This window comes from Ptychodera flava, chromosome 2 (assembly GCF_041260155.1).
Source record: "Ptychodera flava strain L36383 chromosome 2, AS_Pfla_20210202, whole genome shotgun sequence".
In the NCBI taxonomy this organism is placed as follows: Eukaryota; Metazoa; Hemichordata; class Enteropneusta; family Ptychoderidae; genus Ptychodera; species Ptychodera flava.
This window is the reverse complement of record NC_091929.1, coordinates 23,591,120-23,609,529: the sequence shown is the minus strand read 5'-3', so window position 1 is coordinate 23,609,529 and position 18,410 is coordinate 23,591,120. Positions and strand designations below refer to the sequence as shown.

Here is an 18,410-nt window from a genome sequence, read left to right as displayed (position 1 = left end):
CCATTTTTAACATATGTTTATTAAAACTTGAATAGCAAAATAACAAAGTTACTCGGATATTAGAAGCCTCATTAATGACGAGGCTTTTAAAAAGTGACACTAAAATTTTCAACGCACTGAAAATGTGAATAAAAACATCACGTATGAATAAAATATTCGGTACAAACTGCATTCCCATTTACCTTATGCATATGCGTGCTGCAAACAAGTTCCTAACGTAAAATGCAACTGGGGGACAGATATTCACACTCCCAAATGTTCACAAAATTTTTAAACCTACCACTTATGCGGGCTCATTTTGAAGCTTATGGAGTAAATAAAGTTTTCACTGACTTAGTTATGTGAAAATCGGATTTGTATTTTTCCTCCATGGAGATAAGACATTGATGGAGGCCATTTTGAATTTCAAGTATCGGTAAATATTGGGTTATTTGTTTCTCTAGTACCAAAATTTGCACGGTGACCCCCGATATTTATTCTTGATTTCTAAAGAGAATGGTCAAAAGTTTGCTCGAGGAAAGTTTGGGAAAAAGTAAGTCTAGTTTTATTTCGAGGCGCAAACGTCCTGAAAGGTATACGTAAGATGACGTAAAAAATCAAAACCCAGGCATGTTTTGTAAAAGTATTTGTTGTAGGGACATCTAAGAGCTATTCTGGCAATATATCGTATTTGGGTAAGTTCAAATCACATGCAAAATATCGTTTTTTTGAAATCGAGTTTTGAAGTTGAACATGGTGTGTTCTGTTTGCCATGCGCGTGTATTAAAAATAACCCTCCCTAAAATATAGATTAACACATTTATTCTCATCCATAGATGCGAATTGTGAGTAGCTCATTCTTAGTTTGTGTAATCAAGAACAGATTATAGTGTAACTCTACAGAGAAACAGAAACTCCTGGATACATTAACCGTTCTGTTATCCTTCCAAGTTTGTCAACCATACTTTTGCTCAAAAATTTAGTTATCAAGGATTGTTTAAGTTAGAATGCGCCTAGAGGACAGCTATTCGGAATCTTATTTTTTCAATTCTTTTCTGATCAACCTCTTATAATGCTCAACTTAAAGGATTTTTTAAATTTTTCTCCAGAGTTAACACAGGAAAATTTTCAGTCTTTCTCTTTCGAGGCGTGAACTACCTTTATAGGTCAATGATAGGTACATATAACTTCATATTCAAGAGTAAGACTTGATTACCAATACAATTACTTGAAATTGAAAGCCCGGAACCTTGCGACTAGCAATTCTAGGTATTTTGACATAAGTAAGCCTTGGGTAGAAATACGTTAAGCTAAAACACAGATAATGTTATCATGGATGGCTATTCAGGGTTAAACCGCTAAATGCGTAAAAATGTAATATGACCCAATTACAGTATAAGCTATACAAGAACTAGAGTAAAATCGTCTTCTATTCTTTTTCAGTGATGTAAAGTTGTGTGAAAATCATTGCATCCGATTTTCCTTGAATAGAAGCTGTACTAAAACTCAAATACTATTTTTTTTCATATCGTTCAATAATCTTACTATAGCTGTATTTATAATTAAGAGCTAATTCTGCAATGATTTGTTCCGTCTTAAAGTCAATTTTGAAAAACTTTTCTGTCCGAGTGTGTTTCGTAAAATACAGAAAAAGGCCTGATCGCTAACAATTCTTCTTATATATTAAAGTTAATTTGGTTCTGTATCATTTGATCATAGATCTAGATGTCTTCATCGAGAATATATGACAAGACTGGTCAATAGGAATTTGATTAGAGGAAAGTATAGAAGACATATGATGTCGGGTTTGTATCTGCTGTCGTTTTGAGGATTCAGAAGATTTTAGGAAAATCAGGCTTTCACTATCTCCATAAAACCTTATAATATCTGTGTAATAATAAGCATACATTTCCGTTTATGTGTTTTACTTAATAATATGATGAAATCATTTAGGAAATCTTGTGGTTCCTCCAAAGGAGTTTAAAAATCTCAACATATTTTGCGATGATAATTCGGAGAACAAATCTTTCCAACTTGTATAAATATCAACAGGTACTTTGAAGTGATTGAACAGTGACTAATTGACTACTCAAGGAAGTCGTCAAACACTCAAACTCTAGCCTTGTAATCCATTACAGATCGTCGATATCGCCATACAGTTCACCGTCGTATTCGTCGAGGTCAACGACCTAGAATGAATTTGGTAGCGTTAGTAAATGGCTATGTTTATTTGAAAATCTTTTACGGTAATATCATTAAATCCACAGCTATTTATCAATTGAGTCCTGCACACTATTTGAAACTGCAAAATGATAACATATTTCAAGAGGAGTAACACTTTTTCTAAGTGTATACTATTCTCATGCATTGAAATACCTACTTCTTCGTTCTTTGTGATTCGTCTGATCTCTGCGAGTATTTCTGCACAGGAAGGACGGTTTCTCGGATTCTGTGACCAACACTTCAACATCAATGAATATCTGGAAGAAATAATAGTGATTTTTAGGTTAAACTATATATATACACAAATACACATGCACAACCATACATGCATGCATGCACGCACGTACGCATTATACAGTCAAAGGTTATAGAGCATGGCACTAAAACTATCAAGCGGCAAATGAGGAAGATTGCATACATTTCATCGGTGCAGTGTGGTGGTTTTCCCATCCGCTGTCCGTGTTTTATGTGTTCAGATATCTCCTTGTTCACCAGGCCGGGGTATGGTAAGGCACCTGTTTAGAAAAAAAGTTTGAATTTTTATGTTTCCGTCAATTTTCGGAAAAACTGTTGCTCTCTATCGCAGAGTTGCACCTGTATGAAAGGTTTAACTTTTGTTAGTGGCTGCAGATATAGCCTATTCATTTCGATCGATAAACTTCAACGAAAACAGAATGATTTCGAAGCAAAATTTAAATCACTATAGTTGTAGAGAACGGCTCTCATCTTCTGCGACTATAGTTTCAACCAATAAACTCTTCCGAAATCACCACGACATTGTCAAAGGTGTCAATCGCTTACCCAGGGTGATTATCTCCCACAAAACGATGCCATAGGTCCACACATCGGATTTGAGAGAGAACTCGGTCGAGACCAACGATTCCGGTGCCATCCATCGTATTGGAAGACGACCCTACGGAAACAAACAGTCTTTGATAAGTTAGAAGGCGACCGCTAAATTAAACTATTTCCTAATCAGGCTGTCTGGTCTTGTTTGCCAAAACTGTATCTGCTAATGTGTCTGCTGATAACATCAATAAATATCTGGAAGAAATAATAATCAAGCGCGATTTCGTTCACGTAAAGTTCTAATTTGCATCGGTGTTAAATGCTTTGTACCATTTAGTAGTTCACTTTACCTTTTCGCAACTCTTCTGAAAGGGTTGTTAACGGAATGCGGTACATACATACTCACATATACACATATACATACATACATACATACATACATACATACATACATACATACATACATACATACATACATACATACATACATACATACATACATACATACATACATACATACATACATACATACATACATACATACATACATACATACATACAATTACACGTAAATACATATGCATACAAACATCTCTTTAATATATATATATATATATATATATATATATATATATATATATATATATATCTTTATGTATCTGACACTGTCTGTCTGTTTATTTGTGTGTCTGCCTTTCGATAAGCGTGAAGTTAATCTGTTGGCAGTAAAGTGAGTCCATGTTTACATTACGTTCTACTATATTTACTCATGAAATTTCAATGGCTTTGCTACACACCCCAAGAGAATCCTTGACAGTTTCCTTGTCCGATCGAATAGCATGGGAGAAAGAAGCAATCTTACAGACTTTTCCGTCACCAAGCAGTACATTTCTGACGCCAAGTTTTCGGTGGATTATCTGGATAAGAAAACTATTCTGGGTAAGATTTCATTTTCATTAACAATTATCCGGACAAAGAGTTGCTACAATATTATGAGGAAATGTTCATCAATAAATGAAGACCCCAGCTTGCTTTCACTCGTCGTTGTATCAAGTATAAACGAGCAGTGCACATCTCATTAAAAATCGTGTTATTCAGATATTCAAAAATATCGTGTCGATTCTAAACAGTTTGGAAGCAAACGATAATTCTGAATTTGTAATTTTATGTCAAATTAATGTCTTTTTGCAAACTGTGACATTTGTCCTGAACTCAACAGCAGACCTGATATCATAACAGTCTACGTATTTGTATTCAAAACTTTTGATACGTTGGTGTTGCACTTGTTTAAACCTAATGAAAACGACCAAATTAAGTTATTGTGCTAACATTTAGGATTAACGTGCGTTTCTGAAGTACTGTATGTTACTATACCTTTTGACTGGCCAAGTGTTCCAATCCAATCAGAACCTGTTCGGCAAATAACATCAACTGTTCTGACGTCAACGAGTTCTTAGATTCAAAAACTTCAGTATACGCATAAATGTCTTCATCATCGCCATTTTTGACGTCATCGTTCTGCCTGGTGCTCCGTTTCAATACTTCCCCTAAGTTGCCAAAGGGGGCGAACTCCATAATGATGCTCGGCTTGGCTGAGTTTGATAGGGAAGTTTATTTGAACAAATACATCAGAAGGACAGCTTTCTGTCTAAGATATTTTGACATTCGTCTGACAACATACATTTAAGTTATATATCTTTTAAAACATTCATTTCAATTTGAAAGTAAGAATAGTAAACATTTCACAGATTGAAAACTTTCATCACAAACAAAGTCCTTCATATGTTTGAATTCCCCAGGCCAATGAAATTCGATCTGTATTATTTACGAATAAAAACCCCGTTAAATTGAGACACTGTACTGATAAAAAAAATGCTACCGCCATTCCTAATGCATTTCTACCATATCCAGTTGTGTGGAAGACGATCAAATTAACTGTAGTGATGTACTCACGTGATCCTGACTGTGTGATGCAACCCAACAGTCGAATTATGTTGTCATGTGGGATGATTGACAGCATTATGTCCAACTCGTTCAGTAGGTGTTCGCGCTGTGTTCGGCTCGTTACATCTGAAGTGAAAACAGAGCATGGTTGATATGAAAATACGTATATCTCATTACAAAAAGGGGACTTTTTCATTCTGGTGTTCGCAAATAGACGAAAAAGTTATGACAGTGTGTGGATGAACTGCTACAGCCGTACTTTAATTTTTTTTATATTTTATCAATAATGACTATTCTTTGTCAAATTGAATGCAGTACTTGAGTATGTTCCTTGCAAATGCAACTTATATATGACTTACACTACATTCCTTCAAAGCTGTTGGCTTTTAGCATTTTGTGAAAGGGTACCACTTTAAATGATTCACATGTACATTTTAGACATGGTACCCACCTTTAAGAGCTTTGACCGCAACCAACGAATCTCCCTTTTTGCCAGCGATGTTTGTAGCTTTGGCTTTGTGAATTCCAGGCTTCAGTTTGTCTTTCAACACCAGTTGATTTGAGGAGAACTCCATCTCGTCACGTGAAAAAGCGGAATCGTTACCCTTCGATGTATTCATAACCTTTTGATGCTGGGTGTAATTGTTCACGGAAGTGCCAGCTTGCAGATTCTGCTCATAGCTCAAGTTGTCAACGCCATCAGTTTTCTGTCGCCATAAAATCATACAATCGGAGTAAAGCATTCATAGATTATGAAAATTTAACAGTTGAAGATCGAAAGTATTCAAACCGCAATAATATCTTCTCTGTATGACATATACTTGCTAAGTCATGTTTTTAAAATTGTTAAATTTATGCTTCACCACCGTTTTACCGTTTCGGTTTTCTTGTGATATTTTACATTTTATTATGCTGGCATTAAAAGTTGTTCCATTAAAGGATTCATATCGTAATCTAAAGTTGATTTACGCTGCTAGGTTTTCAACCCCGGGAGAGTACAACTATTTTCATACGGGGATGTGCCGTCCAGGTCGAAAACATCTACCCATGTATATGACCCGTTGTTAACACTTGTGAGAAAAATTTGCAGAACTTTCACTTGCATTCTATTGTATGTGAAGGTTTTCCTAAAGGATGGGACATTTGCTTTGTTTTAACCATGTTTAGCAGCTTTTTTGATAAAACGACCCAATATGGGGATTTTCGTTAAAAACTGACTGATTCAGGCGGCACATACCGGTATACCGGTAAGGGAATACCCCCGGGGGTTTAGCCTTGTGTTGATTGCTCTCTGAATATCATATAATGTCGTATAATATGGTTATATAGCCGCTTGTGGCTTTAAACACTCTCTGACGTCAATGTCATCCACATTTTTGTAATATTTTTTCTTGCAATTGTCAAGGAAAAGGTCTTTGATTTATGCAGGATTAGATGAGACAGTCCAATATCGTAAATTCAAATAAGACCTTTATGAACTGATTATAAGACACCATAAATACCCTTCATTAAATTTCAAAGTGTTTCAATTGTAATGCATAAGCATTTGAGCGTTGTGGTTTCAGAAAATTGGTATAATATAAGGGTGTCCTGATGAAATATGTGAAGTGAATGGAAGCTAGAAGACGCTGATAAGTGAGGAAGGAATTGTTGAAAAACTCACCGTTCGAGCGTTGCTGAGAGGTAGAGAGCTAGACATATCTTTCCTCTGTCGCAGAGAGAGAGAGAGAGAGAGAGAGAGAGAGAGAGAGAGAGAGAGAGAGAGAGAGGGTAACATTTCTACATTGTTAAATTCTGCTAAATGATTTAATATGCTAGTTTTGTTCTTTTTAAAATATACTTTAACAAAACTTGTATTATTTCGTAAAACAGCATTAGAAAGCACTTGCACTCAGTCAAAAGTAATTTTGTATATTTTTTACAACATACCTAGGCAATAAATTATCTAAAAAAATACATACTAACAATTTGGTCACATCCAAATATGACATTCAAATCGTAAAATTCAAGAAAGCAGGGGCTGCATTTGACCACATTGTAAGATAAGAGAGTGCTACCTACAATCGAAACATTCTAGTTTAGAATTCCAGAAATAGTGCATAAGTATTTTTGTATTTCTACTCTTCAATGTTTGTAAAACAGTGTTCGATGGATGTCATAATTTTGCGACATTATGTCAACCTTGACGTAATTGGTCACCCCAAAATTTTTTATAGACTTTGGACGCGTCGATTTGGATACTTTGATTATGGAATGACTGACAAGGTAGTGGGCCATGTTGCATTTAACTTTTTTCTCATACCATAGGATAGATCCTGTGCACTTCCCCGCGCTTTTAATCTTAAAATTACAAAGCTTAAGGGGCAAAAGTAGTCTTTTGGTTTATTGCTTATGTAGAGTATGCATCTGCAGATGGGTGGGACGTATTTGCCACAGATTCTTTGGACAGGTGCATTTGAGTTAAGCGAGATAAGCGTTGTCATACATGTAGCTACATCGTGTCATACAACCACACATATCAAGGATGAGAAATGGTTTAACAAGTAAGGCGAGCGGTAAATGACAATTTTAACAAATTATATTTTGCTTACCCAATGTGTGAATGTTCCCCTCCTGAAAAGAAATATCACAATCACTACTATAATAGCGATGATGACAATGACGCCGATTGTAGCCCCGGCAGCCGCTCCGGCACTTGACCCGGTCGACGGTTGAGATCCCAATGACATCTAAAAAAATTGCGAACAAAACGGAAATTTTAGCAAAGTTTCAAATATTATAACATACTTAGCTTAAATCTGGCCATCTAATTGGGTGGAGCCAGCCAAGAAGACCAACGTGCGCACGAAACATTTGGAAGCTAGCGCATGTTTCGAACTCCAGCTTGAGAGCTCAACGCGCCATTAAGTCGGTATACAGGTGAACGACTTGTGGTTAATTTGATTGTTAAATTTTAGTTTTGAGCAGCTTCATGAACTCACAAAAGTATGAACAAACAGCGACGGCGATGAAACAATAACATTAAATTTTATAAATTTCTTTCTTTGCGTTATCAAGTAAAATTCTTCAAGTTTGATGTGTAATCAAAGCGTTGCGTTTCCGTATTGTATACAATGAACTGAGCACGCGCGCGCCTTCTTCCACGCTCTTTTTAAGAGTTTTTGTTGAGGCTAGGCTCGTGACTCGTCCTTACTTAGCGTAAAAACAACGGCTTTGTCCACTTGTATTTAAGTTGATGATATTATAATTATATTGTAAACGGTGGGCTCGCATATTCGGTTGAGGATAAAAATTAACATATTTGGGCGAAATAATGACGCTTCGCTCGGTGATCCTCGAGGTGAATATTTCCACAGGCTACCCAGACAGTATTAATAAGCTCATTATTGAGTTTTTCTCACTGTTTTCTCTATCAGTTCCTCTCCTTTTCTTCATCACAGTCCCTCTATGGATATAGGGAATGTGTCTTCATGCTCTGACTGATCGGAGTAAATAAAATAAACGGTTATATAATCTGACCTAGCCTCTTACCCTTTATTCATTTTACATACATTAAAGGACGTTTATCTCTCATATACACATCTTGTAATTAATTAGTCAACACAACTAATTATGCTAATCCGTGGACTTATCAGGGATTTTACGGGTTGGTCAACATCGCGAAAGATAGGAAAGGTTACTTACCTCCCTTTCATTTACATCTCTATCTTTGCAATGTTGACCAACTCTTGATAAGTCCACGGATTAGCATAATTAGTTGTGTTGACTAATTAATTACAAGATGTGTATATGAAGTATATGAGAGATAAACGTCCTTGTAATGGGTGTAAAATGAATAAAGGGTTTATAAGAGGCTAGGTTAGAATATATAACCGTTTATTTTATTTACTCCGATCATTCAGAGCATGAGACACAGTGCCTATATCCATAGAGGGACTGTGATGAAGAAAAGGAGAGGAACTGATAGAGAAAACAGTGAGAAAAACTCAATAATAAGCTTATTCATTCTGTCTGGGTATCCTCGAGGTGAATATTTCCCGCCAATATGCTATTATTCACCCCTCTTTCGTCAACGTAGGATTTGGTGACTTGCTATTTTGAATATTATAACATTGCCATATTTTTGTTTTGAAAAACCACCGCGTTGTTTACCAGATGAAAAAATTAAAGTTTGAAAGTAAATTATAAAATTTAGATGAGGTATATGGCGATGATTTGGCCCTAAACGATGAAAACTTGTAAGGGATAGTGCTTGACTTTTTGATTGTACATGTAGCATGTACATGACAATCACTTACCTCAACTTCATCCGATGTTTCTAACATTGCATTATTGACCACAGTTATTCTGATAACACATTCCGTTTACCATTTGGAAAGTCACTGAGTTGTGTAGTGTCGATGGCAACCAAATATTCCAAGTAGAAGCATACATTGTCATGTGGAAGGCAGGCACACGTCAAACCAGTGCAGGGTTTATCTGGGTTATCCTTATAAAAGTGTGTCAAGTTAATGATTAATCAGATATTAGCTACCGAGCACTTTGCCGCTGAAAACATGATCGCAGCCGTTTCCATCCAAATCAGTGCGAGAGCACTTTTCAACTTCAGTGAAATAGCATTTCAAAATCTTTATGAAAGACAGCATGCAGTTATATCCAAGGTAATCGTTACAATAGGGTTCCCGGCTTTATACGACCTCCTACCACAGCCCTGCTGACTGCCAGTGACAAAACCGGCGACTGCGGTCCCAATTTGAACCCCGCATGAAAAACTACTTTTCCAACTACGTTCGGCCGAAATCAACGCGATTCCGATGTATGCCTACTCACAGACTGCAAAATTAACTATCGTGACGTCCCAAACCGTTAATTTGCCAGCGATGTACGGTCCAGGCCCAGTGGCCGGCAATATCTCACATGATGGACGTACCTAATGGCGCGGCATCGCTGGCAAACTAACGGTTTAGGACGTCACAGGGGCAGGTTTTTTGAAATCTGTGAGCGGTTGAGTTATTCGGGTAGGCTTAGATCGGAATCGAGTAGATTTCGGTCGAACGTAGTTAGAAACGTAGTTTTCCGTGCGCGGTCAGAATTGCGACCGCGGTCGCCGGTTTTGTCTATGGCAGTCACAGCGGGGTTATGGTGGGAGCATCGCTAGCTGCACATGTACTAGTGCGCAATATTAAAGTAATCTTTTACGATCCCCTGGGATAGCTTTGCATTGCTTCGTGTAATCGCTTACCATGACGAACGCCGATTTCAATTTGAATACTGTTCTTAACAGTGTTTCAGCGCTATTTGAATTAAAAATAGCTATGGAAAAGGGATAGCATTTTTCGAATAAATGGCGTTTACTGATGACATTTTACATTGTTAATTTGATCTAGGTAATATAGGTTGGCACCAATATTACGTCTACAGACGGGGTAATCAAAATTTTGGGAAGTTAATAAGACTGAAAGTTCAGAAGCGATTATTTACTTAAGTCATTGAAGTGGGTTCTTAAAAAAGAAATGATAAGCGAACCATTTCAAATTCAGGAAGCAAAACTTTGCGTGTTTGGAGAACTAATGTGGTTATTTACAATCTCGAAAGCCATGATTAATTAATCACGATGTCTAAGCGAGAGCAATCGTTCGTGAGAAAAGCATTACAGCGTAGATCCGTCGCTTGTGGCCAGGTAATATCTTCCCTCAGATAAGGAGGGTGAAAGAGGGGTAGAGCCCTCACACGGGCCAATGCTCGAGGCAAGGCTGTACCTTCCCCTCTGAGGAAAAGGGGTGAGCCCGAAGACCCCTTTGTAGGATATTTCAGTCTGATATTCGTAGTATAAACTATTTGAGCTATTTAACACGGTGGCAAATCCCATTACAAAGCGGGTTTTTGAAATTAACTTGTCTGTAGGTAACGTTTTTCCTAAAGAGTAACTTACTGCTGGAGAAGTATCTTCAATCTTTCCTTCACCATACACGCGATTCGAATCCGTTTTGTCAATGACTTGCCATCGGATCTCAAGAATACCACTCTCGTCATCGAGTGCTTCTACTGACACGCTGTTGAAATTAAATGATATAGGAAAATTACTTGTTATTAAGTGCTACATAAACACCATTGGCTATACCATGTAGTGAAGATAGCAAATCACAGTTCTGGAGTTTCATGACGAAATTTTCAAAGTTCGCTTGTCATTCGTGGTTGCAAACATTGGACACACTGTATGTAGCCTACGGACCCTGTCTGTCATACTTACTCAGTAACTTTATCACGAGCCTGAGATTTTGGTGAATTGCAGATATTTTTTCTGAAGTAGGTAAACATTTACTCAGGGGAACTACCTGAGAAAGGCCAAACTATTCAGTTGAATTACCAGGCGTGCGATTTAAAGCAAAGCAATAGTTCAAAACAAAGCGCCATCATAAAATAAAAAAAATCAGCGCGAAATGTTATAACAAAAGTTTTATAGTTCCAATGAACTGATTCACCAAATGAATGTTTAACTCCGAAAAGGGCAGAACGTTTTAGGCAGTTAGAGGCCGTTACCTTTTTACCTGTTGACTGCCTTATTGAACTGTAAGTCATGTAGTCAGCCGAATCAATTATTCAAAGTGAGGTTTCTCAACGTACTACCCCGTAAATTATTATAATTTAACTATTGAACAACAACATTTCATTTCATCGTAGCATAATCTCGAACCAATTTCTGTACATAGCTTAGGACGAAAATATTGGAATGACAAACTTTAGGTCACAACATCTCCGGCTATTAATCAAAATGATCTATGACGTTGATGCTTGGTACATGGCAACGACTGATGGCCGTGAAGATTTATAGCTGCACACGTATCCAAGTCACGCTTCCCATGATTTACTATCAAAAGTATTTCTTGTTCAAACTACTTATCAGGTACTCACCCGGACCCAGCCTGCGCGGACCTCTTGGATCGTGACGAAGAACTACTAGAATCGACGGCATCCGAGTTGACGACAGTAACGCGCCTTATTTCCGGATTCGTTTTGTCGACGTAAAACTTGGTCTTTTCCTCTTTCATGTTGTCCATAACGTCGAAGGCTTTCATCCAAATAGTAATGTACTCATTGTTGTCGTCGGCAACTGAAATTGTGTGCGTTGTCTGGATGGAGAAAGAAGTAAGTTTATATCTATATACGTTTTTGCTATTACAATGGTCATCGTTCATGCGAGATGTTAAACCGAGGTTGCGCGATGGAGAAAGTACCTTTCTCTGTATGTACTGTAGTATGATTCAAATTAAAAAGCCACACACTGAGAGATGAGGTTTTCTTACTTTTCCCTCACCGATGTCAACCCAGTTTTCTGGGTCATCTCTGCCAGAACCTGACTCAGCGAAGTCAAACTGAAACCTGACGATACCATTGTCATTTGGTATTGCCTGACGCGATCTTGATGATGGTGGTTGTCCAGTGGACTCGTCATAGGGACCTAGAGGTGGATCGTGTTCCTCAATTCCATTCAGGAAATTTCCATCGCGGTAAAACGAATTGAAGAAGTGGCCCGACCAGGTAACTGTAATCTATATAAGATATGGTAATTCAAACTTAAGGCAATGCGATGGCTTTCAAGTGAGACCGTACCTTTACACACTACCAGTAGAATCAATTGTAAAGGTTTTTCGTATAGGCAATGTTAAATATTATGAGTACTATAACAAAGCAGCTTAAAAACGCGGCAGTGGTGAATTTATCGACGGAATGTGCCTTCAAAGTATTTTAGCGCTATTGCGAAGATTTCATGTGAAAAGAATTGCATTATATTGTTACCATAGCAATATCCATTTTCCTTCGTTCAGTCCCTTCAAACGTATTACATTATTCTCTGTATTTACCATGGTTTCGCGTTTCAACTGGAAACTGCACCTGGGAAGCCGGACAAGAGCCCAAAGGGCAGTCTAGGTGACAAAACACTCTATTCACATTAAACTACTTATTTCACAAAACGGTTGACAGGGAAACGGGGAAACAATGATTGAAATACTCACGTCGCCCTTTGACCGAGTTAGCCAGACAAGTCCTGCGTTAAACGCTCCCTCAGAAGCTGTGATTGGTTTGTCCTTGTCAACGCTGATAACGCTGTCTGGGTCGTACGTGAGAAACCGCCTTACCTTGGCAGAGTTTCCGACAGCGTCAGTCACGGTCAAAATCACGGCGAAAATACCTGTGGCGTCATCATAACACAAAATTACCGACGTTTTAGTAAATGTTGCATTCCTTCCTAATCAAAATATTTGGGTTCAGTGTTACAATTTCAATTTTAGTTTATTTCAGTACTTATGGCCTCCGGCCAATATGTACAAATAGTAGCAGTAGTGTTGCTTACAGATCGCTAGTCAATGCAATAATTGCATCCACAAAAAGAGAGGGAAAATAACTTATTTACAGATAAGCACCAGAGAATACAACTGTATAGCATTGTTAACTTACGCATCGATGGTAAGTTCTGTCCTAAGTTTTGTTGCCAGAAAAATATATTTACTCAGTTTGCTCAATGTGGCAGTATTTTGAGATGAAAGAAGTATCTTGAATTTGTACATTACAGGAGGGTTAAAATAATAGGAAGACATGTACTTGGCTCTCAAGTCATTATACGTTGGACATACAGGTAGAAAATGATACTCATCTTCTACTGCCTGCAAATTACACAACTCACATAATCTATCTTGTCTTGGAATATTGTTCCAACGACCTGTCTCAATCCTCAGAGTGTGTGATGATGTTCTAAAACTACAAAGGGCATGTCTGAAAACAGGGTTATCTATACAGGTCAAGTATGGCTCTAATACCAGCTCTTTTTTGAAGGTAGAATAAAGATAAAGTTTGCTACTATTGTCGATATCATTCAGCCAGTATTGTGCATCGATATCACTTCACCTTTGTCTAAAAAGCCGTAAAAACAAGGTTTCATTACCAACCCCTTGTTGTTCCCAAACTTCACCAAAACCATATCTCTGCAACAAGCGTTTCACTCCCCTGGCCCATAAGTCATACTATTAAAATCAATCTTGCTTTTTTGAAATTCGTAACATCGGGTTCAGTGTTACGGGTTACATAGAGATTTTCCCTTGAATATGCTGATTATCAATTTTTATATGTTCAATATTTTTTTTCGCATTTAGTTAATTACTTATGTTAATCTTTTGTCCATTCTACACATGAAACTTATTGTGACTTCTTTGCGCCAGATATATGAAGACATTTCACTTTGTTAAAGGTATGTTAGCTTCATTACATAATGCTTACAAAGATGTGGCAAAGGTGTGTCATGTATAGAATCAATGGGGCAATATCTGTAAATTTTGATGTTTACTTCTTTTGCTTCTATGACTCAGCTAATGCTCTTCCTTATTGCCCATATAATATGTTATAATACAAATGTAAGTTCATCTGCTTTTTCTCAATACACTTGTTTTAATGGTAATTTGTAATATTGCCACTTTCATATAAAGGGCACCTAACACTTTGATAAATTTGTACAATAAAAAAAATTCTCCGTAATAAGTTCCAATCGTGTTATATTACAAAAAGATAAATATATCAGAAAACACATCAAAAGCTTCAGCTAATAAAGTTGAATTAATCTGTACTCTGTCGATTAATTTTGACCTCATACCTGTGTCAGGCAGATTCAATTGCACGCTCTTCAAGGTACCATCTATATTTCGTTCGGACGCATGTGGAGCACCAGTTCTCATACCCAGAAGGCCACTGCCAGAAGGGTCAGAGGTCAGACGGTATACTTCACAATCATAGTGGTCTATACCGGAGGGGACATCATTCCAGTCAGCGGATTCCCATGTAACTGTGACGTCACTCTTTAGAGTGAAACCAGACGGAGGCCATTCATATCAAGTCTTGGTAATTGTTTGAAATTACAGTTTTTTCGTGCATTGTTAGAAAAAGCTGAACCACTTCAGTTACTATAGTAGGAAACTATCTCACAGAAAACGGGGCAAATAGAAAAGACAGAAACGACAGAACAGATCCTTGTAAGATGTGATTGAAGAACCCAGGACATCGTCTACATAAAGAGCGTTGTTAAGTATGTTCCCCTTCGATATAATATTTTAAGTATGCTATGGACGTCTACAATTGACAAGATTGGAACTAATTTGGGATAATTGGATAGTGAAGAAATGTCGGTTTCATCTGCAAATGTAAATTAATCAGCTTTTCTTTTTAAGTTACACGCTTGTTTTTATGAGTAATTTGTAATATTGCTACGTTCAGATATAGGACACCTAACATTTTTGAGAAATTTAAAAAATATTAAGATCCAATTACTCCAAATTAGTTCCAATCGTGTTAATTTGAGCTCAGTAACAGTCCTGTCTTTCATGTAACCGCATTTCATATTCATAAAAAATATAGCAAGGTGGTTGTACGAAAAATGGTTATTTGTAGATGAGGATTAGTCTCGCGTGCCAGACCTTGAACCTGCATGCGGAGCGAGCTGCCAGTAGCCGCAGGTTACGAGGTCTGGCAAGAACCAACTGCTCTGGAATGTGATGACGTCAAAAGTGGGCTGTCTTTCCTATGCTAATAAGTGTAACTTTGGACCACCACGTACCGACTGCCATAACACATTTTCACTGTATTTGTCCACTGTGTTTCATATGCCCACACCGAAAAAAACTCCAGTAGAAATCTACAGCTAGAATTTATTTGTGAGGCCATTTACCACCAGCTCATCGACAATCGAATGGGGCCAAAAGTCTGAGCTTCGTTGGAACGGAGCAAAAGGACAATGTTAACTCCATGGAAGATGATGTCGACGATCGACAATCGCAAGCATTAAAGCAAAGCCCGGAACAATCATAAAATGAGAGATTTGTCATATCATTTCGGCAAATTCACGGAAACGTCGTTTCCTTCCAGATAATCTGTCACAGCTACCTCCTGCTTCGGTGTCAGGCTGTCTATCAATGCTTACTTCAATGGAATTGAGCGTTTTTGCACATTTTTATTCATTTCATCACAGTTGCTTGGGATAGAGTAACAGTGATTTCATGAAATCGTACTGAGGTCAACGCAGGGCAGTTTGCTTCAAATGAAACATTTCTGGATGAATGACACAATCGTTCAGTTGACTTCAAAAGGCTAGTTTTAGACGCTCCGGCTTCAATATGAATAATGAATAGATGTGCTCTTTTTCCATCTAGCAGATTTTCGAAGCATTCTATTGGACAGTATATATAGCACGTTGGTTCTAGCCAGACCTCGTAACCTGCGGTTACTCGCACCTCACGGCTCCACCGCTCGCGCCGCACGCAGGTTCGAGGTCTGACATGCGAGAGTAGATTAGGATATGACATTTTCAGAAAAAATGTACTAAAAACGTTATATAAAGGGCGTATACGCGACATTTAGCGTCCTACTCATATACAGCTGGAAAAAATTCATTAGCTATAAGCCAAAAGACCCCGTTGGCCCTCCTCTATCCTCCAATATGAATAGAAAAGAGATATGTGGCGTAACCCAATTTCCCGTCATTTCACAATCAAATTATCGAATCTCACAATTCTATACACGGTTTCAGGGAGACAAATTGCGTCAGGCGACATAATATTTTACAGTTGTCGCTGAAAATATTTGTAGAAACATTAATTGTGGCATGTCTTCAGTGTCACAATTCCGAACGTAAAAATGCACAATAAGTGTATTAATATAGAAATAACGGGCGATGCGCTGACCATTAACGTTTATTTGTGGGCAAGGGCGAGAGGAAAGCCAAAAATTAACGGGCGAGGCTTGCCGAGCCCGTTAATTTGGATTTTCTAGAGCCCGCGCCCATAAATAAACGTTAATGGTCAGAGCGGAGTCTGTTATTTCCATTATATTATCAGCGAATCCAAGAAAACCGTCAAAATTTCCGAAAATTTCAGGAGCGAACGACAACTGGGCCCCAGAAACTAAGCAATACGCGACGCACTGTCACGCGCGCTGTAAAAAATTGACAACTCCGGAGATATTTTCAGAAAAAAATATTTCCGAAAAAAATATTTCAACTTGACCTACAAGTGCTCCATTTTATTTTGTGATTGATTATGATTTACGTTTGAGCTGTAAAGTTACGATACTTTGAGTTATTAAAGTTATTTTTCATATTCACGGGCATGTTATCAAACCATTACTGTGTATTTGTGGTCAGTCACGTGGTTCAGCTCGACCAATCAAAATGCGACGGGCAGGGCATGGTAATATAATTTCCCATTAATAAGGAACACCTATGTTTAAATTTCTGCTAATGTTTGATACTGGTTGAGAATGTTATCATTTCCTTCCAATGGTCTACGATGTCCATTAATTACACTCTCAATGTGTTTGGACAATCCGTTACAAATTGCATCAAACCATTCCGCAGTGGCGTATACTACATAATCAATAACATGAAGACACTTTCGCCCTTTAGCCTTGTAGTTCTAGAGATTACAAGTGTGGAGAGTCGCCCGCGCCCTACATCGTCCGATATGAATATTACAGCAGTTAAATGTAACAGGAACCACTTTTCAGCGATTTCATAATCAAAGTATCCAAACCTACGGTTCACAAGTCGATACCCCGTCTCTGTTATAGGATGACCAATTAAGTCCAGTCGATGTTACATTTAAGCGGACTGCAGACAATCTTCTCAATAACAAGTCATCGTTGATGACGCAGTTCCAACTTGTTAATGGGTACTTTGATTACAAGTCCCAAGAGAGCGAGGATAGAGTCCTGTTCATTAATTAGGTCTGTGATTAAAATACTGTGATACAGATTGGGCTCAATTGCCGAGAATTAGTACCCCGGGGATGAAAACGTAAAACCAATCTGGGCTGCCCCCCTAATTACAAAAGGTCAGTAAAATAAGTCAATTAGTAACTAATTGACAGGATGTTGCCAGACATTTTTTATTTGCTATTATAACACTGACAGATTATCACCTGTACCACATTTTATAAAATTTGATGCATTGTTTCCAGACATTCACCCTTAAAACAAAATATCATTCTGTATGCAAATTGGTAATTTATTTAAATGATACGGCTAAGTGTCTTTGAATTGTATTACAGCACTGTGAGATAAACATCTGTACCACGTTTCGTCAAATTTGATGCAATATTTCTGGACATATCACTCTCTAATTAGGAAAGTTCATTTAATATACAAATTATAATTTATTAACATGGCACTGATAAATGTCTTTATTCACTATTAAAGCAATGTGAGCTCAACATGTGTACTGAGTTTCATGAAATTTGAGAAGCCAGATATTGAAATATCGGACGAATTACGAAATTCATTAAATATAGAAATCAGCAGTTATTTGACATGATACTGCTACATATCATTGCACACCATCACATTACTGGAAGATCAATGTCTGTACCACGTTTAAATTTGTACGGGTCTGTAACTCACCTCTTGGTGAAAATAAGTTGGCACCGATGATGAAAGACATC

General features: G+C 37.6%; 1 protein-coding gene across 1 annotated transcript; it reads right to left on the bottom strand.

The window, feature by feature from the left end:
* Positions 1–9,421, bottom strand: LOC139117320 (tyrosine kinase receptor Cad96Ca-like). The gene is made up of 10 exons (XM_070680337.1): positions 9,234–9,421; positions 7,527–7,664; positions 6,599–6,643; positions 5,387–5,642; positions 4,945–5,061; positions 4,366–4,583; positions 3,789–3,908; positions 3,004–3,115; positions 2,621–2,717; positions 1–2,459 (listed from the first exon to the last, which is right to left on the bottom strand). Exons 1-10 carry the CDS (start codon positions 9,258–9,260, stop codon positions 2,189–2,191), a joined length of 1,401 nt encoding a protein of 466 aa, XP_070536438.1. The 5' UTR covers positions 9,261–9,421; the 3' UTR covers positions 1–2,188.
* Between the last annotated feature and the right edge of the window lie 8,989 nt (positions 9,422–18,410).

What these genes read in the sequence shown, in the direction of transcription:
- LOC139117320 (XM_070680337.1), bottom strand. Translation starts at nt 9,260, where the DNA reads ATGTTAGAAACATCGGATGAAGTTGAG. An exon ending in CTCTCAGCAACGCTCGAACG is followed by an intron (nt 5,643 to 6,598) that starts GTGAGTTTTTCA and finishes TTATGGCGACAG; the next exon opens with AAAACTGATGGCGTTGACAA. An exon ending in CCACACTGCACCGATGAAAT is followed by an intron (nt 2,460 to 2,620) that starts GTATGCAATCTT and finishes TATTTCTTCCAG; the next exon opens with ATATTCATTGATGTTGAAGT.